The following is a 26,454-nucleotide window of genomic DNA, read 5'->3' as shown; positions in this document are numbered from 1 at the left end:
GAAAGAGACAACGCTAACTTGCGCGTCTGATTGTGTAAACGACCAAAAAATAAACAAGTTATTAGGACCGGTCTACACAAATAGACTTAACTAAACGCATCTTCACAATGGGTGAATAAGGCAAATACCAATTATGTCGGTGATGATGAACCAACAATAAAACAATCAGCAATTAAATCGCGAACAGAAAGTTAATCTGAAAACTAACAACCACTCGGAAGTACAACAACTATGCAGAGGAAAGGAACAGTGACCCCATTTTGTGGGGAATTTTTGTGCTTTCTTAGTTTTCAATTATATTTTGCACTATATTCAATTCATTTCCGTCGAAGCCACAGTTGGATACCATTGTTTCGCGCAACTGGCAGAGTAAACAGGAACCTCATTAGAGACGGTGCTCAACACAGAGCCCCCCCCAAGCAACCAACTAGCGACAACTACGACAGTTGTCAGTTACTTGTTAGTTAAGCTTATCCAGCTACCACGTGAACAACCGAACTTGCGTGGCACATATGTGTACCATCGATTTCATAAACCCTCACCGTTATCTGCTACGGGCGAAACGTTCATCGGAAACATTCGCAACGCACCCCTTTCTCCTCCTCCTTCCCCCTCTAACTGATATGACATGACAAATGATCCGAAAGAATGAAAATGGGGAAAAGGAAACGAATCGTTACAGACATGGTTCCACAGTTACCTTAAACGACGTCGACACTGCCCAATCTGAGCCTGCAGCACCGGAAATAGAACGCCAAACAAAGGTACATTGTCTAACTTCTTCCCTTCTTTTCATCCTTCTGTCTGCGTTTTCTTTACTTTCTTCTATACAAGAGATTTTCTAGCTCAGAGTTGAATAGAAGCGCTGTGGAGCTCTAAGTCACGTCTCCCAAATTGGTCAGCCACTCCAGTTTTAATGAATACGCCATAACTTTACCTTCCATTTTTTTCGGGTTATACCTGATTTCATTGGAGAGTGCAATTCAAGGTCGGCACGGCGAATCACTTCTTGCAGTTCTGAGAATACATCTCAATCGACGTCCAAACCATTCCATTCGTTTATTAAGTAGGTATTGAGGGAGGCCGTCGACCTTGCCATTTCCATCAAGCCAGTGTTCTTGTAGGTACGGTCAAACTGATATTGCTTTTGAACGGCGCTCAGTGTAGCGAATTCGAAGCGGTCTGATTTTATTTTCTTTTATGCCAGCAGTACTCTTTTTTATGGTTGAATATCACTAAATTGAGACAGATTGAAACACGAGGCTCATCAACGAAGTTGACATCGGAAATATGTCAGTCACGCTTAAATTGATGTATCAGAAGTGGGTGAAATTCATATTGCGTGATGAAACCCACAATTTTGTCTCCAATTAACAATACACCAAATTCACGGCAAAATATTATGTCCAATTTGTCTGTGTGATCTAACAGGTGCAGTGCACAAATTATTTGAAATTACCTATCGTTGACGTGAGACTTTTCATTTGTTTGGTTTATTTTCGTGTCGTGTGTTTTGCGCTGTTGTGGCGACATCCCCACATAATTTATTGATACGTGGGGTTTAACGTCCCAAAACCGCCATACGATTAGGAGAGACGCCGTAGCGGAGAGTTCCGGAAGTTCTGACCTCCTGGGGTTCATTAACGTGCCCCCAAATCTGAGCACACAAGCCTACAACATTTCCGCCTCCATCGGAAATGCAGCCGCCGCAGCCGGGATTCGATCCCGCGACCTGCGGGTCAGCAGCCGAGTACCTCTGCCACCAGACCAACGCGGAGGGGCGACATCTCTACATAGCTCGATGCACACGAATAACCTTGAACACGCGTGCAGCGAAATATCCATTACCCCCCAAACACGAGTATTGCGCCAACTCTCAAATCATTGGGTACACCTACCCTATAGCGTATCTAAGCAACCAATCAACGCCATGGCGGTGCGCCATGGAAAGGAACGCAAGTTCGATCGTGCATAATGCGCTTTCATACCACGGGTATCACTTTGTATGAATACGCTTACTGTTGCCACGGTAACGCTCTCTCTTTCACGCACGCTACGAAATGCTCTTAACATCGTCTGTGAAAATCTGCATTGTAAAGCGCGTTGCACAAGGCGGCTTCGCCGCGCAGCGACTCTTGCTGCCGGAAAGCAAGCTTTCGAGGCGTCTCCTGCGTAGCGAGCAATAATCCTGAAAGCACCATTTCAGCGCGATTATTGCATTCAAAAAGAAAAGACAGAAAAGAAACAGAAAAAGAAGCAGCGTTCGCATGTTTTGTAAGAAAAGAAACAAGCAGTGAAGAGAAGTATACAAATTTTCGAACCCGAACGCAGAAAACAGTGCCGTATCCGTACTGCATTTTACGTAAGTAAGGACGATTCCAACTTTCTCATCGTCTTCTTCGCGCTAAGTGAACGATGCCACACGTACTGAAGTTCAATGTGACCGTACCAGTTCGGTACTCGAAACTAAGCTCTCGCAATTTTCTCTGCTGTTTTCATGCTCTTCTTTTTTATCTCACCTATATTCCAGATAAAATACTACAAGCAATGGTCATTACAGTGACTCAGAGTATGCCACGCGTAGCTCTAGTCGCTTTTGGATAGCAATAGCTTAGTCGGGAGGCGCTTAGGGGGGAGGGGGCAGAGGCTTAAACGCCCCCCCCCCCCGAAGATGTTTACGTTGCTGTTGCACACACGCACACATATAAACACACGCATGGACATGAATACAGTACGGTTTAACCTCCCCCTAAAGTTTTCTAAGAGGGCGAGTATTCTAGCTGAATCCAAAGAAATGTTTTCAAATGAAAATACCCACAATCAACAAACCAAAACTGATCATTTATTAACTAGGGTTGCGACCACTTTATCGGCGGACCAACCTTCTGACGACAAGCCAGGCACCACCAAGTAGTCCCAGCTTTAAGCTATAAAAAATACCCGTGCCCAACGGGCATTGAAAATGACATTCGGTAGCGAAGGCATTCAGTTCCGAATGACATTTTTTTTTTGGCGGCGCTGCTACATGTGCAAAGCGAATGACATTCGACTTGGTGAGGTCGATCGCAGCACCTTCCCCGTGAGCATTGGGTGAGTAGCAATAAAAAAATAAACAAGAGTTTGCAAGGTTCATACGCATCCGATAATAATTAAAAGCATAAGTAAGCATATTACGGCGCTGCCGTTAGATTTCGTTCGTTACTTTGTTTCATGACGTTGTAACCGACCGTGTAGCAACTTAAGCCAAAGCTAGACAGATACGCAGCGTAAAAAGAAAATGGCGCCTGGCGCATTTATTTTACAGCGCCTATACCAGCTGAAGAGAAGTTTTTAAGCAGTTGTCTAAGTGATTAGTGTAGATAAATTACGCAAAAGGTTTGCTTCCAGTCGAATCAAATGCCATTTTATAAAATTACTTCATCAGATATGCGGTCGATAGTACGCATTTCTCAGTCTAATGAGTTCCGGCGATGGCATTGGGTGACGAATGACATTTGGGCGAATGCCATTTCGTTCGTCCGTGTGGCACCGCGCAATTGACCTTCAATCTGGAAGCATCAGGAGGTAAATGCCATTTTCTCTGCCCGTGTGGCATGGGTATTTCATATTTTCGTTTGTGGTTAGCCTATTACGCGAAATAACGAAGCTGCAGAAGAACGGCTACGGTACGCGCATTCTTAGTGCTCTTTTTTCTGGATACAAAGTGACGTCGTCACGGCGCACAGACTTCTTCTAAAAGCATTTCAACTTACTTGGCACAAATGACGTCTAAATCATTGTTTCTTAGTTGCCAGCGCGCAGAGACTGTCTCCGACCGGGGCCGTCACGAGAGGTAAAGTATCTGGTTCAAAATATTAGAGAGGAAGGGTTGAGAAGGTTCTGACCTTCACTACCATTTTTTTTTCACACGTTAAACTTCTCCGGTGATGCTAAAATATTGGCACGCCCCCCACAGCAACAAAACCCGCGATTCTACACACAACCCGCTCCCCCTTTTTCAACGAAAAAAAATTCCGGAGTACGGCCCTGTCTCGCATATTGACCTCAACTTGAAAATACAAAAGTGCTGTGGCTCGGGCGAGTTGGTTATCCATGAACTTGGCTCTTGTTAGCGCGGCACATATGGAAATGAAACGGGAAATACGACAGAGACGTCTAGAAAGGTAGGCGCTAAACTTGCAACTGTTTATTTCATGCCCTTGACATCCATCTTATAGATGCGTAAAAACACAACTCATCTTGCACGTGGTATCATTCCAAGAAACGCCATTTCTTTTTCCGTCAGTGCCATTGATGGTGAACTCGCACACAAGTTTCGCCTTTCTTGCTATAGCTTCAGATTCATTGATTTCACGTGTCAGTTGATTGCGAGACCGGCCGATAACGGTGCAGCTGTACATATTATGGGTGCTCTCCTGAGCTGTACAGCTGCACTGTTATCGCCCGGTCTCGCAATCAACTGACACGTGAAATGAAAGAAGCTGAAGCTATAGCAGAAATTGGGAAACTTGTGTGCGAGTTCAGCGTCAATTGGACGGACGGGTGAAGAAGTGGCGTTTCTTGGAATGACCCCACGCGCGAGATGAGTTGTGTTTTTACGCATCTATAAGATGGATGTCAAGGGCATGAAATACACAGTTGCAAGTTTAGCGCCTACCTTTCTAGACGTTCACAAGTGCCGCGCTAAGAAGGGCTAAGCTCTTAAATGTATACGGCGTCGCCTGAAGCGTTAATAGAGAGTTTGAGAATTGGGGGCCCAAGACACTGGGTCCCCAAGCTGCGCTGGATAGGTCGCTCTTGCGTTCGCAGGATCAGGAGAGTTTGAGAACTGGGCCAAACGCAGGCTGCACTGGGTCAAACGCACGGGGCGCCACCCGTGGTCAAATTCAAAATTATGCGAGACGCGGGCCATACGGCATCGTAGCACGTGCTGCGCCTGCTTGGTCTCGCTGGCGATCCAAGACGTCTTGGCGCGCCACCCTTCAGCACTGTGGAGGCTGCAGGGCCCCTAAGCCAATAGGAAGGGCGATTTGCCTCTCCACATGTATTCATCCGCCCCATGTCGTCTGCTCACCATCTTCACGACATCTGCTCGCCGAACGGTCTATACACACTTATTGCAGATAAGACTGGTTTATTAACTTGTACAGTAAAACTGTGAAAGAAACATTCACGCCAGGAACTTGAAGTGTCGATTTGTTGCTCTGCATGCTGAAAATCGGTAGACGCTCGTGACGGCGGATAACTGCCCTTCGGGCCCGTTTATCTACGAGACTTTCTGTGGCCTTCGTATAGCTGCTTCTCCGTCGACGCGTTCCTTCGTATCTCCCGCTACAATGCTTCTTTTCTCTCTCTCTCTCTCTCTCTCTCTCTCTTTGGTTTCCATCTAAGGAGGATCAGACGCGCACGAAACGAAGTGCCATGTTGCATGTTTGAAGCGACACGCAGCCCAAGCCCTACCTCGGCACGTTAGTCTTAGGACGCGCGGCTAAGCAACCAGCACATTTCGCTAATAATGACAGCACGTACCTGATGTTTAATCCTCAGAGAAACAGACTTATGGCAGATTTCACCATTCATTTGTTGCTGTCAGCGCTGTGGGTGTGTAGCAAGAGCAAGTTCGGATCAAAGCGGGCGGTCGCTTCTGCATGTATGCTGCAATGTCGATAGTCAAACACAGTTACCGGGGGTAAGAGACAAAAATAATTTCACGCGTACAAACTGAATGCGAACAATAAGCGTATCACATCACGATGTGATACGCTTGTACGGCCGAAGATTGAATATGCCTCTTCTGTATGGGATCCACATTCTGCCAATCTTGTCTCCACACTTGAAGCTACCCAAAATCGGGCCGCTCGTTTCATTCTCTCTGATTATTCCCGGTCATCCAGTGTCACTAACATGAAACAAGTAGTACAACTACCTGATCTTGCAACCCGTCGTATGATATCCCGCCTATGTGTTTTCCATAAAATATTTTACACCAATCAGACCTTAAAACAATCCCTTTTTTTCAGTTCCATCATACGTGTCATCCCGCATTGATCATCCGTTAAAAGTTGGTGTGCCAAACTCCCGAACAAACCTCTACCTGAACTCGTTTGTCCCAACGACCAGTGTGCAGTGGAATCGCCTTCCAGCCTCCATCGTCTCTATCAGCGACGCTGCGCACTTCAGGTTCACTGTCAGCAATCACTTTTTGTAACCATCCCCGCTGTTGTCTTTTCTCTTGATTGTTTAATATTGTACCCCTCCTCTCTGTAATGCCTTACGGCATTGAGAGTAAATAAATGAAATGAAATGTGGAGTAACGTACACCAAACAGACGCCAATTTTAGTCAAGCCGGTCAATTTTAAGGCACTTAATGTATCTGGGAATATGATTTTCTGCGCAACTGTGTGGCTTTTTTTACACCCCGTAGCTTTGGTAGTGCTGAAACCAAAAGGTTTTGGGCCTTGGGTCAGCACGAACGCAAGAGTCCAAGATCACCTTGCGTTCTGCGCATGCGCCCTGGCACGTCGCCGGCTTCTTGGGTCCCCGAGCTCCTTGCAGTCACAATTCTCAAACTCTCTAATAACGCTCTACGGATGTTTCATTTCCTTTTCGTCTTTCTTTTCCCCCGTGGCTTGAACGAGTTTGGCGTTCTCACGTGCGCCTCGACACCGTATATTATTAATTTCCTCTTCCGCGCTCACTATTGGTTTCCGTGGGCTTTCCTTCTAATAACAAGATACGATTGCCGGTGCTCTTTTTCCATGTGGTGGTAGTGCCCGCAGGAAATGAAGCCGCTTCGAAGAGTCATACAAGAGCAACGCTGTCTCAGTAGGATGATATTGTCAAGTATACCATACAGTTTCCTAATATACACTAGAGGGAACTCTGGCGCTAGTGTCTATGGGAGCTGCAACGCACGGCGCTTCAGCGAGCATGGGAATGATGGGTAGTAGACACATTTGTCTAATATTCGTACTTCCGGCCTGCTTCTGTCTCCGTGCGTGTTCGTGTGGCTTGGAGCTGTTTTCTCACGAAACAAATATTAGTAAATGTTCAGCGGTTGCGCTTCACCATCTCATTCGTTTAGACTTACCTTTCCAAATCGGGTCACGAAGTTCAAAAGGGTCGAATATTTCTTTCGAAACAAAACCGAAACACAGCAATAAACGAAGCCGCAAGAACGATTCGCCGCCCGCAAGTACAAAGACTATAGACAAATGTGTGTACTACCCATCATTCCCATGGTCGCTGAACGATCGCAGCGCCAGAGTCCCCTCTAGTTCATTTTGGGAAACTCTTATGAAATATACATCACGATATCGCCCTGAGCGACATCAGCGCCCCGAACGAGCACGGATCTTCTGTTAAAACAGCACACCTTCCAACGTTGTCAACCCTGCAGAGCAGGCCAGCGTGTTTGTAAGGCCGCTCATGCTCCTCTGCACGCGGCTTCACAACCCGCAACTGCCGCAAGGTGTCGCACCGCAAAGCAAGGCCGGCTGCTCACGCGCTATACACAGACATGGTCTCGACTGTACATGGTCTGGTCTGGCACAGTCTCCCCTATATATGCCTCCACTGCAACGAGAGTGAATCCCTTCACCATTTCCTCTTAACATGCAGGTTATACACAAACCAACGGAGGAGACTGTTAGAAAAACCTCTCCGTAGGTTGGCTCTAAATTTATCTCTTCCGGTGGTCCTCTCCTTTCGAGCAACTGAAAAGGGATTTAGCCACAGGAATGTTTACGAGGCCATATGCGACTTTCTAAAGGCAACAAAACGATTAGAATGTTAAGCTGAGGCATGAATTCACTTTATTTCAAATTATATTAGCCTGTTCGTTCTTTTTATTACCTCTATTTTATTTCTAATCTACCGTTTTCCAATTGGTTATTTGTTTAAACATCGTTATCTAAATAATCAGGGTGGTAGAACAACTACACCTCACAAATGAGGCACCGTCCGTTTCATGGCCGATCCCCCGTGGTGGGTTGCGCCAGGACCCTGAGGAACAACCAATCAACCAACCAACATGGTAACAAGCCCTCGCCGTTACTCAAGCGGTCACCGTGCCCGGAATACCGAATCACCGTGAAAGCGCGAGGAAGGTAGGCAGACACGGCGGATTCCCCCCCCCCCCCCCAAAAAAAGGGCCAGAAGGCGGGGCGGACGTAGGACAGTGTACACAGGCACACAAACACACCCCGAATAGCAGCAGACTCCCGATTCCTGCACCCTTTCATCGCGCGGTATAAAAAGAAAGCAGGAAATTAATGGGAAGTGCGGATTCATAATATTAGCATAATGACGCGTCCTTTTTTTCGCCACCCGAGCCGCGAACTCTCTATCCTTGTCTACGGCCTCGCCGGTATGCAGGGCGCGTAGCGTGCAAGAAACTGTCGATGCATGGTACATGGGAAGTGGGTGTGTTCCCGCATCGACCACAGAAGCCTTCAGCGACAGGGAGGCAGCTATGTACTGGAGTGGTAGGGGGGAAGTATAGGTGTTGTCGTCTGCCCCTACGAGTTCGATTTTCGATTCGGCAGTTTCTCCGAAGTGGCCAGCCAGACTATACAGGGCACGAAGCTCTTCCGTGAGACGCGAAGACCTCTCAGAAGAAGGCGACAACGGCGTGCCGTAGTATACGACCGAGAGCTCCAGGTCCAGGAAGGCCTCAATCCATCAGCATTCGTAATTATCATGAAAAAGTACGTACACAAAAAAATGGCAACGTACCTACACGCTTCAGTGAAAATGTCGAAATACGATGGTATATATATATATATATATATATATATATATAGTGTAATGACGAAAACCGAAACTGGAACTCTCTCTGGCACAGACTCGCATGCTAGGAGGAAGAGGACGAAGACGAAGCAGAATAAGAACAGCCGGCCTGCAGCAAAGGCGTTGTGTCTTATTTCTCTCGTCGTTACAATGGCGCAGTCGACGAAGAAGACGTCATACGTCCCGGCTTCGTCATCCAGGACGCCCGCCGACATGCAGATGCGGTAAGCGTCGCTTGGGGACGGCGTCAAGGCCTCCTCAGCAGCTGTTCACCTGCCGCCACTGCCACCACCGTTCGGGGATGGCGCCAAGGCCTCCTCGGCGGCTTTAGTATACCCATCACCGGTATTTCTTCATGAAAAGGGACACCGTCTACGCGTCCTTCGCCACGGATTGTGCCGTGAGCACAGGTCGACAAGTGAACCCTGCGGCACAAGCCACCTGTCCGTACCCTCGTGGATCATCGGCAGCGTGGTTCTCTCATCGTAAAAACGCTGTTCACGCTTCCTCGATCATGGAGCCGACAGCCCTCCTGCAGCCGGGAGCACCTGTGCCGCCATTCGGGGACGGCGTCCAGGCCTTCTCGATGGCTCCTGGGCAGGCTTGCCCCGGCCCCACCACGACAGTACATGGCCTGTCGTTGACCGGGAATGCCGTTCACGCTTCCCACTGCGACAACGTCCTGCTCAGTGCTTCATCGGCACCTCAGCCGCTCAGGGGTGCTGTTCAAGCTCCCTCGGCCGAGGGTACCACAGCAGTGAGTACGCTGATCGGGGAACACGTCCCCACTGGCTCCGCATGTGGGCCGCCCGAGAGTGCCACCGAGCTTTCGCGCACCATTGCGCGACTCCGCCTCGAGGTCGGCGCCCTGACAGCGTCGAGTTCTGCGATATTCCCTGCTGCCTTGCCGGGACTTCACATTATCGATGAGGCGTTGGCCGCGGCCGCCTCGCAAGACCATTCAACAACTTCCCCCGAGAGCCGCAGCAAGCTCCAGTATACTCTCGCGGCTCTTTCACACCAACTTGGCTGTGTGGCGTCGCTATTTTCTGGAGCTTCGCCTGCCGTGACACCACCACCGGCTGCCTCCGAGCTACCCGAGTTTCGCGGCTTCCAGGACGATGCCGTCGATTGGGTGGCTACCATCAATGCTCTCGGAGCTCGCAAGGGATGGAGCGACAATCAGAAGTGGTGCGTGGCCTTAGACCGCCTTCAAAATCCTGCTGCTGCGTGGCACAGGTACGAAGGCGTGCGGCAGCAGTCCTGGGCGGACTGGAGCGCCAAGCTCATTGCTGCGTTTGGAAGAATTGAGTCTGACCTCACTGCTACCTCTCATTCTACCCTCGCCACTACCGAGCAAGGGGCTATTGAGAAGCACAACGACGAGGCAGCTGCACCCTCTGCCAACCTGCCCTACCTCGGAGATCAACCTCACGAGGCGCCGCGCCCCCCTACAGCTGTGCCGCGTGCCCCCTCCCCGGACAGCTTCCCAGAGTACCCTGCGGCAATCATCGAGACAAGCTGGACGGTGTACTCCTCCGGGCAGATCTCTGACTCCGCGTCGACACCTGACACACAATTACCCTTGACCCAACTTAGGACCGCCTATAAAGCACAGAAGCCAGTGAGCCAGCCTCCAAGCTGGTCAGCCCCAAATGGCCTGGATCCATTGACCTGCTGCGTGACGACGGCGGCTCTTTCACAACCAGCCGGAGACCAAGCACACGTCACAACGGCCAGTTTGACCCATAGTAAGGAGCCGCACCATCCCCTGCCACCTTTGCCGTCATTGGCCGAGTGCGTGGACGCTCGTAACTTGCCAAATGCCGTCTCCCCTAACGAGCCACAAGTGCCTACTCCACCTGAGGAGGATGCCATCGAAGTCATTCCGGTGCAGTTCACGGTTGCTCCGGATGGCGAGGCAACTGGCCATGTCGACATGAACGCACGTGACGGATTGGCAAAAACCTCCACTTCGACCAGCAGTGCATCAGCGAAGACGCTAGAGCACGACTTGCGTCGCAAGTCTACGCGCAAAGTCTACACAGCGATGTCGCTGATATCTATCGATATAGCCCATCGTACCTTCCCTCGCTCTGAACAACGCAGGCGTCCCCGCTCAGTGTGGGCCGCAGTACTGCATACTGGTGTCCCTGCAATGTCATCCAAGCAGCGAAGGGGTAGTCATCGCGATGGTCCGCCACCAATGCGATCACTCCGCACCAGCCAGTATCACCTGCTGGGTTTACATTCTCCAGGTGACTACATTAACTTGCCGCGCGGACGCGACCTGCAACGACCACCTCGACACAGCCAGGGTCGTCCACCAGAGTACAGGACAGTTCCACAGGACAGCTCGAGGCGTGCACATGACAGACTACCACGGCACTCCCAGTGCCGCCCTCCAGAGAAAATTGCCCTTTGCGCGCTAGCAGTCATGGCCGAGTGTAATGACGAAAACCGAAACTGGAACTCTCTCTGGCACAGACTCGCATGCTAGGAGGAAGAGGACGAAGACGAAGCAGAATAAGAACAGCCGGCCTGCAGCAAAGGCGTTGTGTCTTATTTCTCTCGTCGTTACAATATATATATATATATATATATATAATTTCTTGTAAATGAGCACGCTAGCTAATACTTACGTATTGATGTTGCGCATTAGATAACAATATTGTTTGCTTGTTGACGGACAATGTTTGTCAGTATGAACGCAGCCATCAGTTCGAAATGGCTGGGAGTTCAGAAAGTGCTTCAACTTTGACCGGGTAGCTGAATCATGAGACAGACAGACAGACAGACAGACAGACAGACAGACAGACAGACAGACAGACAGACAGACAGACAGACGGACGGACGGACGGACGGACGAACGGACGGACGGACGGACGGACGGACGGACGGACAGACAGACAGACAGACCAATTTTTTTGCAATGAAGTGTCCCAAGAAATACTTTAAAAAGTGCAACTCGGACAGGAACAAACAGAAGGACACACCACACTGCCTTCTCTTGTATGTCCTTTCTTTTTTTCACACCGGAACAGCTCAAGTGACCACCCTGTCGTCGTCTCATGTCTCACATTGATGTCATGCAGGTCGCACATTTTATGCACATGCTAAGCCGAGCAGTACTGCACATTTCGAACGCGGCGCTTGCTTTTCTCTGAACGCCAGCGTCTCCGGATAGCTGATTCGTCTGCTCGGGTCGGAGAAACTTTCACTTTTTTAGAGGGCGAAACTCCTTAGGGTGTGGGTCGTTTTCTCCTACGTACACGGTATGCAGCCAGCTCTAGTTATTGAATTGCTCACTAGATGGCGCAGTGTGTGTATGAGTAAAATTGTATATAGGATCACTAGACGTTGATAGGGCATTCTTATAGTTGATTAAAGTGGGGGTCGGACGGACGGACAGACGCACGCTTCGCCCCACTAATTATCATTAATTCCTTGAATATGCTGTAACTTTTTTTTCTCTTCTGCACCATTTTCATGAAGGTTGAGAACGGTTACCGACAAAAACCAGCTGTCGATTCTTCAACCCACTGCCACACCTTCCGCTTTCCTTCACTTACGGAACGCCTTTCTTTCTCGCGCCACCAATAACTGCTGCTCCTCGACAACTACTACGTGCGTGACGTAGGTGAACAACTCCCGTTTATGGCACGCTCAAACGATTCGGGTCTTTTTTTTTTCCCCCTCCACTCCGGAAAAGGGTGGAGCCTCTCTAGACGACGGCTCGCAACCGACGAGCGATTCGAAATTATCGGTCACTTTCGGCTCGGCAAGGATGGACGGCGACGGGAAATAGCGCGCACACAATACGTGTGTCACGACCACACGACACTTTGGTGGCCTCTCGATTGACCAGTGAATTTTTTTTTTTCGGGGGGGGGGGGGCGAGAGTGGGGGAGTGATTTCTTTTTTGTTGTTGTAGTGCACTGACAGAGAGAGAGACGAAACTCTTATTTTCGAAACCCAACTCCGGGTCTGAGCTCTGGCGTGAGGCTTTACTGGCCTCCCCTAAGACGGTTAGTGTTAGTATATGGTTGAGTAGAATTGTCCGTGAGGAGGTTCTTTCGCCCAGATTCGCAACCCAGGCGTGCCACGAGGTTGCGCAGTTTCGCGTGGCTTACGGCGAGTTGTTCTGCGCAAGCGCGAGGTGAAGTGACGTCACACAGCTCGCAGCTGGTGCGCCTAAGGCCTCAAATTGATTGATACGAAGAGATTAATGTCCCAAGACCACCATACGATTGTGAGAGAGGCCGTTGTGGAGGGCTCCAGAAATTTCGGCCACCTGGGTTTTTTGCTGTAGGCCCGTGTGCCCAAAACTGGGCACACGGGCCTACAGCATTTTCGCCTCCATCGAAAAGGCAGCCGCCGCAGCCGGGATTCGATCCCGCGACCTGCGACTCAGCACACAAGTACCTTAGCCACTAGACCACCGCGGTGGAGCTTCACTCGCGTGAGATCGTTTGCTCACTAGCTGGTCGGTCCGTCCGTGGTTCGTTAATCCATCCGTCAATTAGCACACGCTACCTATATCCTGGCATAGCCGAGCTAAGTCACTGCCAAACTTTTTTGGCCTTTCTTGTAATGAACACAATGAAGGGCAAAGGATGAGGTCGTTGTTCGGCATTGTATGCAGCAAGGAACGTCACAAATGAGTGGCGAGGTTTGTACATACCGCACAATGCAATCCTAAAAATTATATCTAATGATGATATGTGGAGTTCCAAAACGTTCTAAAACATTATATCTATGCAGGTTGTGTAGGTAACATGTTTATTCATTGTGATAATGTAAACCCTAAAATAAAAAAACAGCAACGAATTAATTATACTATCAACATTTCGATTCGGGAACCGACAGTGCTAAGTTTTTTTTCAGGTCAATAAATTGTTGGCAAATGGAACTTTTTTAGTGTGTTTGTAAAATAAAATATTAGACATGAATAAAATGGGAGCAGGGTCAGTTACAGACGCTCTTACTTTCAAAAAACGGACGCTGCCATGTCGGTCTCGTAAACTAGTATTCGTTTTTCTTTTTTTGTTAGCCACGGCATAAACTTTGCGAAGTCATAAAATGTCGGATGCACCGACCTAACCGCTTTCATATGTATGCTCCTGCCGCAGCCGTATATCTTGAGTTATGAACGGCAAAGTCAATGGCCGAGTAAGGCAGCACCGAAACCCGTCTGTAAAATTTGTGAAGATTGGGAAGATGTTATTGCACTCCAAACGATGTCCAGCGTGGCAGAGGAGTAAAATGAATTGGCCGAGGGACCAGAAAAAAAAAAAGGAGTGGGTAGAAAGAGTACTGCATAAGGACAAAAAAATAACACCATCGTTTTTGTCTGCTGGCGTCATCCCAGCAATCCAAATTTGTTTACTCCCCTTATATCAACCTAGACCATGTCATTGCACTTCCAAAGGTTTATTCAGCACACTGAAACGAAAAGTAAAATGCAGTTTGTGCAGTTCCCCAACGGTGCAAGTATATTATATTTAGCAAATACGGAGGCCGCCTTTCCGAACTTCCAATTTCTGTGAGTCACTTGACATTTTATAATGCAAAACTGATCAAGAGATGGCTGTCCGGGTTGATCTCTGTGAAAAAGTACATTTGTCATATGAATGCTGCATGCTTCCAGCAGTATAATGTACAATTTATGATTCATGGAACGGACTGAATTTTACAAACAATCTTGGCACCGCTGAGCTACAACAAATTGCACTGTAAAGAGCTCCTCTGATTGAAACATGTGACGCCCTGTTTGAACACGAATAAAAACACACGAGAACCACAGGTAGAGCACAACAGGAATGCAAACTAAACACAGTTTAATTGATGGAAACACAACACATATATACAGGGTGAAAGGAAGACAGCGTTAGCCAGCACGAAGCGCATAACACGAGAGCAACCATCTGCGTCATATCGTGAATTCTGGCCTCGTATACAACCTAAATTTCTATGCAAAAATTAAGTGACCATAAGACACAGATGGTTGCTTTTTTATCGTATGCTTTGTGCAGGCTGATGATTTCTTCCTTTCACCCTGTTAATAGAGAGTTTTCGAATGGGAGCCCCAAAAGTTTGGGGTCCCAAAGCCCTTTGCGTATAAACGCTTTTGATAAACCAGGAGCGAAGAGTTCTCCAAAATAGGGTATGCGGCGCTTTGGACACTCCCTTTATTTAACGACAACCTAGTGCTGGCCGAGAGTCGTCACTTCAGTGGGTGCCGTCACGTTTGTCTGACCCAAAACTGTTGGGGCAGGCTTTGGGGCTCCCGATAAATTCGAGAAATAGGGTCCCCAACCCAAAACCAAAACAGGGTTTGGGTATGGCGCGTGAGCAGTGGTCTTGACGCTATTTCTTTTGGGCCCATATTCGAAAACTCCCTATTGTGCATTATGTTTTGATCAAACAAACAGTTGGCTCGTGCTCGCATTGTGTGCTACCTGTGGTTTTCACGAGTTCTTTTTCTTGTTCAAACAGCACATCGCAAGTGTCAGCTATGTACAACCAACAAGCCCCTGATCTTGTCCTTCGAGCTTACCTGCTTTGCCATCACACAGAGCACCATTGGGAAACACTGGATCAAAAAATCCTGTGCACAGAATTCAGTCTTGCCCACAAACTCAGTGTTACTCAGCATATGGCCAATCAGACACCTGAATATAGTACTTCTGTATATGATTTTTTTATTGACAAAAGGTAAATAAATGGTGATAACATGCGCCTTCCCCAAGACCTGAGTAAAATAAAGTGTATAGGTACAACAAGCAACAATCGATGGCCTACAACGACCCTAGTAAAATAAAGTGTATATGTACAACAAGCGGCAATCGATCCACTAGATCAACAATGAAGCATGCAAAAGCATGACTGCATGCCTTATATGCCATGCAACAATAAAAAACAAGCAAATTGAGTTCTCAAACAGCGTGAGAGTCACAATTATTTGGGCAATAGTTCATCGGGCATTGAACTGCATTAATTATGCAGACTCTGACAACACTGCTTTAAATTCATAAGGTTTGACCCTTTGTGAAGCTCGTCATGTAGAAAAAAAGAAATGTGCACTGATCTTCAATAGCACAGGCAACTCTCGCCGGCAGAAAGAAATCATAAAATGATGACAGAAAACAACACCCAACAGGGCAAAATACCACTCAAGATGTCCAGGAAAAGCAACTACCATGTTGTGGCATTCGTACTAGGGGCCATAGGTTTGTGTGAAAATAAGCTTTTGTTCCATGCACAATGTTGCCATGAAGTACACAGCAAGGCATTCCTTTACAACTCATCCATGCATAAGTGGCCAATAAGCTTTACTAGCTTACACGGGGCCTCAAAGGATTGCATTAAAAATGTACATTTTAAAGCTGAGAAGCTGTCAAGTGAGGAATGACAGTAGAGCACATATGTCAGCAACAATTTCTGGCTGATACTTCTCATCCTTAAAAAAAAAGGTTTTTTTCTTCCTCAAGAATTTCATCTCATTTGAATTTTACACTAATCAAGGTGTTTCTATCACATGTTTTGACACACCGATACTATCGTGATACCGCAGTGATACCGTGGTTTCGTTGCACCATGATAAAGCGAAACATTCATTTTCGTTTACGTGTGAAATAGTCAAGGACGTTGAGCATGCTATGTGTGGAATATGGCAGATGAAGAAAAACGTCAGCTAGAAGTTTGTGTTCAAGTCTGACGGCAAGGGAACGCCCTGTTTGCGAGCATATTCCAGCAGAGTGGAGTACTTAGAGCGTAGGTTGTCCACTTCCCCCTCGAGCGTCTTGTTCTCCTCCTGAAGGCGTGAAATCTCTTGGATCACGACTGCCCGTTCACCTTCCAAGTCATCCTTCTGCTCTAGCCGCTTGTTACGGCAGCTGCAACAGCATCAAAAAACAGTGTGTCATCACAAAGGAGCAGCAATGGCAATTCAGTGCAATTACACCCTCTAGTTATTGGGCTCTACATGAACACTATGTAAAAGAAAAGTGCTGTACAATAACTTTCATTAAACCAGTAGTAGATGAAAATAACTTGTTTTTGGTCTAAATGATTTCTCTTTATAAGACAAAGCAGAGTTCACTAAAAGACACACAAAAGGCATGCATGACAAAAATCAGCACACTAACCAGTTTCCGACTATTTAGCAAGTTTAGTGCATCCAAATGACGAGCATAACCCGTCCATTTGTGCTCAGCCTCGTTCTTTATGAAAAACACTGATGCAAATAACCGTCTTGTGTGTGGTCGCCACAGCCGTTAAGCAGCAAACACAAGCGTAATGTTCAGCAGCCATTTTCAAATGGGTAACCAGCCCTTACGCACATATTCGCTATACCACAAGTATGCTAGAATGCTTGCGAGGCTGCTGGAATGGTCTGCGTACCTTGCTGCGTAACCTCGATTTTTTAGTGTCCTACGGCGCTGTTTCATTTTGACGATCTCAGACCGGGTAAGGCCAGACGCCTTCAGCTGCCGGTTAAGGTCACGCACTGACAGGTGCACCAGCTCTTCGTCGCTCATGGTGATCTTGTTGCTGATTGCCAGCGGCAAGTCCTCCAGCACCTCCGGCGGTGCCACATGCGTCTTGAACAAAACAACCCCTTCATTTCCCCGAACTGCATCGCTCAAACGGTAAGTGCTCAGACTTTCGTTAGCACAAACACAATGAAGCTAGAATTGTTATTAACCCTTTAAGGTGTTTGAAACCCAAATAGGCACATTGGCCCTTTTTTTTGCTAGCTGTGCTGGCTAGTGGTTAATAAGAAGCTCGATACTTGGACGATTCAATTAATTTAATCTCCTATGCAATAAATATGCAGTCATTTAACTTCATTTTGCAGTGTAATATCGCATACGTTCACTTTGTTCAGGGCGCTATCATGTTTGATGAGTCATGCAAAACCCCACTTCTTGTGAGCAACATAAAAAGTAGAATTTTTCATTGCTGAAAATGAACACATAAGGTATTGAATTGACACCATATTTCTCGGCTAAAATTACACCCTATTGACGCAAAAACAAAACTTGAATCAGTCTAGGATTAAAATATATTTAGTTACAATTTAATATAATTAGTTACTATATAAAACAAACATTTCAAAAGTATTGTAAAACATTTTTATTTGAAGTAGAATATTAACATTTAAAAAGTTTGACGTACTTATAGACAGTTCTTCAAAGAGCTAAGTATCAGTGAACAACTTTACTAATTAAATAGCTTTATTATCAAAGGGCCAAGAGACACATCAATACCAATCCCTACATTGTGATCCACTTAGTTTCTATGTGCTATGCTCCCACATGAACAGAGCATGTCTCCAGCTGCATTTACAAACAAGAATTACTTGAAAGCATGCAATGTGGTATATTTATACCAGAGTTGAAGTACAAAAAGAAGAAAACAATAAGGACACAGCATAGAAAACCAGGCATGGCAAGCAAACAATTATAATAAAAATCATTTACAATAACACAAGCCTAACAATAGTAACAACACAAGCTTTTAAGCAACGGCATGAACAATAAGCTCTCTGAAACACACAGCTGGTAATACTGTTAGTTGTGATTAGAACAATCTAATGAGTGTTTCAGAGTCTCTGCATTGGACAAGGAAGTTTTTATTTTGTGTTTTTGCAAGAAACCATTTGAAGACATCATTTAAGCTTCATGCTTCTATGAACATGTCAAGGAAATACACTGACATGACAATATTTAAGTAAATTTGTTCCACATCTATTTGATTGTATACTCTAAAAAAAAAGACATGGTCTGAGCAACATTTTTGCACTACAATGCAAAAACGTTGCGAATACAATGCAAATACACTGAGAAAGCCTGTAAGAAACAGTTTGATGTAAACACGCACATATTGTCATTTGTTAGGCCCAGCTATTTAAACATCAGCTATTTTCGCGGATCATGGGAGAGGCCTTTGCTCAGCAGTGGGCTTATACAGGCTGATGATGATGATTTTCGCATCAGCATCTTGCCACCCGTGTTGTGAAAGTTGCTTCAAACAGTGCTTAGTTAACATCAATTCCGACTAAATAAGATCATACAGTCTATATTGAGTGCAATAATGATTTCATGGTAGAAACGTACAAACTGTGTCAAACAGTTTCTTAAATTCCCCATCATGTTGGGTTGAAAGCAACTCAACTGATTTAACTGCCGTCGAAAATCTTTTTTTCCCCCTCGATAACTTTGGACAATGGCCCGAGGCAGGTCTGTCCAGATATCAAATATAAATCACCGGCTCTCCAATACAAGTTATGGATGCAAGTTATCCAATACAAATTAAGGTAAAGGCGTTTATAAAACATCGGTATACCAAAGCTGCGAATTAAGCAACAGCAACAGGCTCCCAAGTAAGTAAAAGTGCGGTTCTATGAATAGCGAAGATAAAAAAAAAAGGTTCTGTTGGTAACAAGCGAAATAAAGCTAAACTAGAAACATTATGCCCATCGACGTCTCATCTGAACCAAATAAAAAGAGATAAAAAAACACGCAACGTTACGCTAGCCAAAGGCCAACAGAATGATCGCAACAGCCGTGCCAATTTGGGGAGTATTGCAATCTACGCGGAAGCACTCGTTGTCGCCGTAGTACGAATTGGGGCCGGCAACGTTCAAAACCAACACACACAGTACCCTGGGTTATCAGTGGGTCTAGTTTCGCATCACTGCTGTTTCTTCGGCAGAGTGCTTGCAACACGACTGCGCAATGAGCTTCAACGACACAGCAAGTCCGACTGCGACTGTCAAAGACTGAAATTAAAGGTCAACCCCCGAGGGCACGCCAGTCCAGCAACCTCGAAACTGAGGTCAATGGCAACCAGCAACCTTCGCAGTGCAGAGACGCTCAATGCAACTTTCACAGCCCGTCACACTTTGAATCAAAACACGCCACAACGAAAGGACAACTTTGCGTTACCTGGTGATCAAAGTATCCCATCATCATGACGGAAGGGAATTATTCCGAATGCGCACTACAACGCAGTAGCAAAACCAAGGCCTGTGCCTGCACAGCCGGGCAGTCGGGTTACCTTGTTGACGCGACGGCTGACGGCTTTCTCCGCCTTGACTTTCGAGCTTCGCCTCTTCATGGCTGACTTGACGCGATCGCACGGAGAGCCGTTCCACCCTCGTTAGCGCAGACGCGCCGAGTCAGCGGCGTTTGGCACGGACCAGCGATCGCCGGCAAGCCTTCACGATGAGAAGCACATCACCACAATAACAACGGACGCTGCCATGTTGGCCGACCGAGCGATTCAGCCCCGCCTTCCGCACGCGTTTTCGAGCGCGCGACAGATGGCGGTAGTGACGTATTATCTTAAACGAAAACCCGTGTGCGGCAGTTTTGAAGTTCGACAAAGCCAACGAGCTTCGATTGTCGCTGATCATAAAGGAAGGGATTTTAATGAGGTCGAAAGACCGGGCGAGCTTTCACACGTTTACAAGAAAATGATGAAAGAGGTGCGCCCTAATTTTTGGAAAGCGTCCAGGTGTGCCTGGATGCGCGTAAGCTTGACGTCGTAACGTGTAACCCTTTACGCACTGCCGGAAACCTCTCATAATACATGCCGAGAACGCCCCCCATTAATATACGCGGTCATTCAGCAAGAAATATTGAAGCTGACGTGTCGTATACACTGCAAATGCGAGTGTTTACTAGCGCCACACCCTGGTTATAAAATATAAGGCGCGTTGCCCGCTGCTTCCTGGTCGGGATGCCGTTGTTTCTTCACTCGTTTCAATATGTCGACGAGCCATATTGCCGAGCAAAGGGTGCAACAGCACGCCCGGCTGAAGGGGTCACGCCCATATCGATCTCGAAGCCCGTGCCAAAGGCGAACGTAGCCGCGACACCATTACTCTTATTATGTGCGGTGCATTGCAGAGAGAGGCCGACTCTTCATGATCTCGAAGCACGCGACCGGTCGGAACCACGCCAGAAAACACTTGAAAAAAAAAAAGGGGGGGGGGGTGAAGAGGGCTCATATTCATTGCAGACAAGAGCTGTTTGTTTTCTCCGCTAGGTGCCAGAACGTGCCTAAATGCCGGAACAACAGAGCTACATCGATGCTGATTTTTGTTATTGACAATTCGTTACTTCTTTTTTTTTTGCTATCTACATTCGCTGCATATGGAAATATCATGAGAGTACAAGGTCTGTACGGGAGGCAGTGGCCCTTTCGGAAAGTGGAAAAGGGTATTACATGCGCTGAAAACATGTTCACGTGTAGCTCTGTCTGTAAATGTAATTAATTAATTATTTAACTACCAGAGTTAGTGGACGCCGGTGGTGCCTGCGTTTCATTCTCGGTGCTTGATCTACCACCGAGAAATACCATTCAACCCCGAGGTTAGCTGCTTTTCCATCATTATGCATCTTAAGTTGTTACCGCGTCGTACAAATCAGTACAGTTCTCAAAAAAAAAAAAAAAAGAAAAGCTTCGGCACATGACAGGTACCTACCGCGGAAATCAATGATATGCGATACGTACATCAAGAACTTTTCTATGTGGCACTTTTCAAATGAGCATAACGCTACGATGTGGATGGATGTACTACTCGATAAACATGTGTAGAAATTTTATAGGTATTCACGTATCTAGACAACGTGCAAATGCAAACAACTCGTGCTTCATAGCTGCGCAACGACGCCGCCACTAGCGTCGGCCCAGCCAGCGCCATTAGCGGTTGGCTCAAATGTTGTCCTCGTGTGTTAGTCCGTGACGTTGCTTACGCGGAGCCCAATGCTCAAACGCAGCCATTTTTTTTTTTTTTTAGGGGCGAAGCTCCTTATGGCGTGGCTTGTGCGTCCCTCGTAGTACGTAACCACCAGTGGCACATACCCGAAATAGCGGTCCTTACAATGTCTGCTGGATGGGGGCACTTGTATATGATGAATACATGATGAAAATATGTGAGATGGCTGTGCTTGGAGTTTTCTCTAGACATATGGACGGACGAACGGACTGACACACGCACGGACGGACAGACAGAGGGGCACACGGACGGATGGACACACAGAGGTGTGGCCGCAAAAAGAGATGGACGGACAGACAGACGAATGAACAAACGGACGGATGTAGCAAGGATTACACAGATAGGCGGACGCAAGAACGAATGAACAGACAGACTGACGAACGCTGCGCCCCAGCAATCATCATTCACTCCGTGGATATATGCTGTGATTTTTTTCCTTTTCTTTTTTTTGTTTCGCTTTCGAGGTACCTGTTATGAAATGGACCGACGTTACGATCAGCAGTTGTCTGCACATCGCGGGCTTACGAGGAAACTTCCTTTACACTGGCGTTTACTGGTGACTGCACTGGGTCTGGCATAACGTCGGCACTCACGTTAGAGCACATCAAACGGAGCACGCTTTGTACGGAGCGGCAGTGTGACGATCACACGTAACTTTAGTTAGCGCATTCTCCCGGAATTGAGCAAAGGCGTAACCAGAAGCCTTTTTTTTTGTGGGAGGGGGGGGGGTCAAACGATCTTTTTTTCACTCTCTATGTCACGGCGAAAAAAAAAAATCGGCGAAAAAAAAATCGGGAGGGGCATGAGCCCGGAGTGCCACTTCTGGACTACACCCCCGGAGTAGAGCAACGCTTGTATATAGCTGTAACTGAACGGTACGAAACAAATGTAATGTTTATTAGACTGCTATAAAAGTGCACTCAACAACAGAGCCACTATTGACGTTAACCTGACATGACGCTTGAGTCATACGTTTACACATCGTCTTAATATAAAACTAGGTAGCCAGCTTTTTAACAACCATTGAACTTGCACTGTACGGTTTCCTTCGTGTTTTTTTTTTTTTTTTCAAAGCAGTCTTCAACACCTGACACGGCTCTGTGGTAGAATACCTCACTGCCACGCAGAATGCTTTAATTCAATTCGTGCTGAGACCCTCATTATTATTTTTAAATGCTAATGCATTTCTTAGTTGGGGGGCTATGTCAGGCGTCCGTCGGGATCCGTCCACCACCCTCTCCCATAGCAACACTGCGGTGCACGCCAGCTACTAGAGCTGGAAACGCATACCTCGTTTCTCGCGACAGAAAAACGCCACGCGCGGCGAACGGCGCTATTGGCTGAACGGTGTAAGAAAAAAAAAAGAAAACAGTATTCGCTGGGTTCTCACGAAACATCGTTGTGGACGCTAGGCGATGCATTCCTATTTCTTCACAATTTCCTTCGGGGAGCTGGAAGCATTTTTTTACGTTGTATTCATCGAGTTCATGCTGCCGATGCCAGTTTCTCTTGACTATCTCACATCCAAGTTACTAACTTGTTCTCACCGTCTCGGGGTAGACATAACCTGTCAATCGCTTGTGGCGCAAGCACATGGTATACATGTACGTGTCGCACGTGTCTGGCGGAAAGGGTATGTGATAGATAGATAGATAGATAGATAGATAGATAGATAGATAGATAGATAGATAGATAGATAGATAGATAGATAGGTAGGTAGGTAGGTAGGTAGGTAGGTAGGTAGGTAGGTAGGTAGGTAGGTAGGTAGGTAGGTAGGTATGACTTTGATATTAGGTTCTGGCAGGGCAGGAAAGATAAAGGTAGGTTCGGGTAACCTAATGTGGCTTTGAAAGAGTATGCGAGTAGGACCTTGATATTAAGAGTAGGACCTTGATATTAGGATCTGACAGGGCAGGAAAGATAAAGTAGGTTGGGGTAACCTTATGTGGCTTCGAAAGAGTAAGTGACCGCACTTCATGCTACCATTGGTAGGAAATTATATTGTAGTAAGAGCAAGTGAGTCTTTATCACTGTACTGGCGTAGCACCGTTGTGTTCTTCGTGATAGGATAAACGATAGAGGGCAGGACAGGTCATCGTACTGTGCGACAGGGCGAGGTAATAAGTTAACGCAGCCTAAGTCACATTAGGCTACGCTAGTAAAGAGATGGTTGGGAGCATTGTGCATTGTGGCATATATTTCAAGCTCAGGTTATCATGCGTTATATTGGAGTAGCCACTGGATGAGGGAGTTGAACACCCCTTGGCTACGTCACTGAAGAAAGGACATACGCAAAAAAAAAGAAAAGAAATGCGCCATAGTGGGACGGGGAGCGAGAAAAGAGGAACAAGTGAAAGCTACGGTGAACAGGTTACGGCATGCGAAAAAAAACAAAACAAGGCGGTTCACGTATGCGTGGACTTTCCGACAGAGCGAACTCGAAGCAATCGACGAGTTGAAGCACGCGCTTCAAGAAAGCTGCATGGTTCTTTTGTACCGCGCGACAAACAAGAGAAGAGCGGTTACGTTGTATCTCGTTTCTTCATAGACCTGGCGCTCGTGGGCAAACACACGAGACGCGCCTAGATATGTAGAAGGCTGCATCTTGCCGCAAGCTAGTTTAGACTGTCGAAGCACGCGCAGTCTGCTATGCCGGACTTATATTCTCTGTCGAAACACTGCGCTGTAAACCGTCCCCTTCTGCCTGCTCGTGCGAGACTCTCAGAGTGTTACTGTGTTTCGAAACCACAAAGAAAAAAGAGTGAGGGAAAGAAAAGAAAGAGAAGCGAAAGAGATTTGCGTATACTCGAAGCGAATGCCGCCCTCGGTGTATGGCTTCGCGTAGGATAATATATGCGCGTACCGATGAAAAATAGAACGAGCTCAGGACTGCGAACTTTTCGAGCGGATTTCTTGCATGGCACGCATACCTCCGAGAGACTACATTAGTGTGCGTGAAGACAGAATTTAGTGCGCGTGTGCGGACTAAAAACAACTCGACCTTCACTGAATTTACATCAAAGAAGCTAGGTAGGAATGCTCAATAACACAAGAACGCGAAAAGGGATTAACAATCAAAAGTTCAAAACCAAGTCGGACTAACTTAAGTGCTGGAGATGACTCCAAGCGTTTCTTGAACCAATAGAAAGTGTCGTGTAAGGCTGCAATATGAACGGTATAGTTTAAAAGAAACAGTTTCCTGCGCTGCTAGTTAGGAAATCGAGAATAGTGGCATACACTGCAACGTGGAGCACGTTCGGATTCGGCGCGCGGCGTTCGTCAATATTTTCGAAGTCTTGATCTTCCCGGTGGTGTTCTGTGGCGGTTAAGGTTCGCGCCTGTAAGACCCAAGGTCACGGTATCGAATCCAAGCCAGGGCATGCGCATTTAGATGGAAGCAATACGCTGGAGGACCGTGTAATTGGATCTAAAGCTGCACATTACAGAAAACCTCGTGATCTGAATCCCCGGGTCCCTCCACTATCGTCTATTACAATCATATCCCGGTTTTTGGACATAAAACACCAACAATTATTAGGGAGCTTTAGAATAGCGCATGCCCTAAGTAATCGATCGTTTGCGGTCGTACGCTATTTCCGTCACTTAACGGACCCCGCAAGAAGTTTGCGTATGACGCATGTGCAGCGACGGCAAACGCTAGCGAGAAGATTTACGCACGCTATTCTAAAACTGCTTAGTAAATGCATATTGATGTCTATACGTAAACGAAAGGAATGCACTACAACCTCGGGAAAGAAGGGCGCTTCGAGATAGGTATCAGCGAACTTGAAGTTGTAAAGCAGCCTGTAGTACGTCTACTTAGGACTGGTGGTAACCACGGAGCCGAACCACGAGATTGAAGTAAGTATATGGAAAAATAAAAATGAGGTGGAGCATATTCGGCAAGCATTCTCAAATCATGACAGGTAGATTGCCACAATCACTCAATTGATTGATTGATATGTGGAGTGTAACATCCCAAAACCACTATATGAGTATGAAAGACGCCGTAGTGGAGGGCCCCGGAAATTTCGACCACCTGGTGTTCTTTAACGTGCACCCAAATCTGAGCAGACGGGCCTACAACATTTCCGCCTTCATCGGAAATGCAGCCGCCGCAGCCGGGGTTTAATCCCGCGCCCTGCGGGTCATCAGCCGAGTAGCTTAGCCACTGGACCACCACGGCGGGGCGATAATCACATTCAATGTCACTCAAGTTGATCGACGACTTGCTGGCACACGATTTCCCTTTCCTTCTTATATGGAAGGCTTCAACAATTTCTCCAGCTACCTGCTGTCTGTGACGTGTTAGGATACCTGTGGCTCCGAAATGGGCGGAGCTTCCACACTCGTGGCCATGGTCTACGAGGCTAGATGGTCGATATTCACTTGGTGCATGTGTATGCTCTTTTAGTCTGTAGTTATTGCATCTGCTGCTCTGCGCTTTCTTTTCTTTGTGTGTTCTTACTTATTTTGGTTTGACGCTTCGTGGAGTCTCTTTTTCCTTTGCTTTCCTCCCTATTTTCATAACTTCTCTAAGAAAGATTATCGTCTTTAAAAAAAAAGGCGACGCACATATCCGTTTTCTGCAGTGCATGCAGCCGGCGAGTTTTGCGTAGACTACGCATGAAGATATACACGATTCTCAAAGACCTCCGCTGTCAAAAACGCCGATCTGGGTTTCGCACTCTGCGAAACGTGCTCGCCTAGGCAGGGTGTCGAACCTGTTACCCGTAACAGAATGTCGAGCCTGTTCAATATGGCGACTTCAAGTAAGAAAGAGAAAGGAAGAGTTGTCGAAAGGTCTGGCTTAATGTATTCTGGAATCGTTCACCGAACGAAGAGTCGGGTCGCTTCGGATGACCGAGCG

The 26,454-nt window shown here is 47.0% G+C and overlaps 1 protein-coding gene across 2 annotated transcripts; it reads right to left on the bottom strand.

The window, feature by feature from the left end:
• Positions 1-15,478: 15,478 nt before the first annotated feature.
• Positions 15,479-20,080, bottom strand: LOC119179693 (transcription factor MafK). Of its 2 annotated transcripts, none has more exons than XM_037430810.2 (3): positions 19,859-20,080; positions 17,198-17,397; positions 15,479-16,689 (listed from the first exon to the last, which is right to left on the bottom strand). In XM_037430810.2, exons 1-3 carry the CDS (start codon positions 19,916-19,918, stop codon positions 16,488-16,490), a joined length of 462 nt encoding a protein of 153 aa, XP_037286707.2. In that variant the 5' UTR covers positions 19,919-20,080; the 3' UTR covers positions 15,479-16,487. The 2 variants fall into 2 exon arrangements, with proteins under 2 accessions (XP_037286707.2, XP_037286708.2); XM_037430811.2 differs by having other exon boundaries at positions 19,747-19,876.
• Between the last annotated feature and the right edge of the window lie 6,374 nt (positions 20,081-26,454).

The sequence above is a fragment of the Rhipicephalus microplus genome, chromosome 7, assembly GCF_043290135.1.
Source record: "Rhipicephalus microplus isolate Deutch F79 chromosome 7, USDA_Rmic, whole genome shotgun sequence".
In the NCBI taxonomy this organism is placed as follows: Eukaryota; Metazoa; Arthropoda; class Arachnida; order Ixodida; family Ixodidae; genus Rhipicephalus; species Rhipicephalus microplus.
This window is presented reverse-complemented; position numbering and strand designations above follow the sequence as displayed.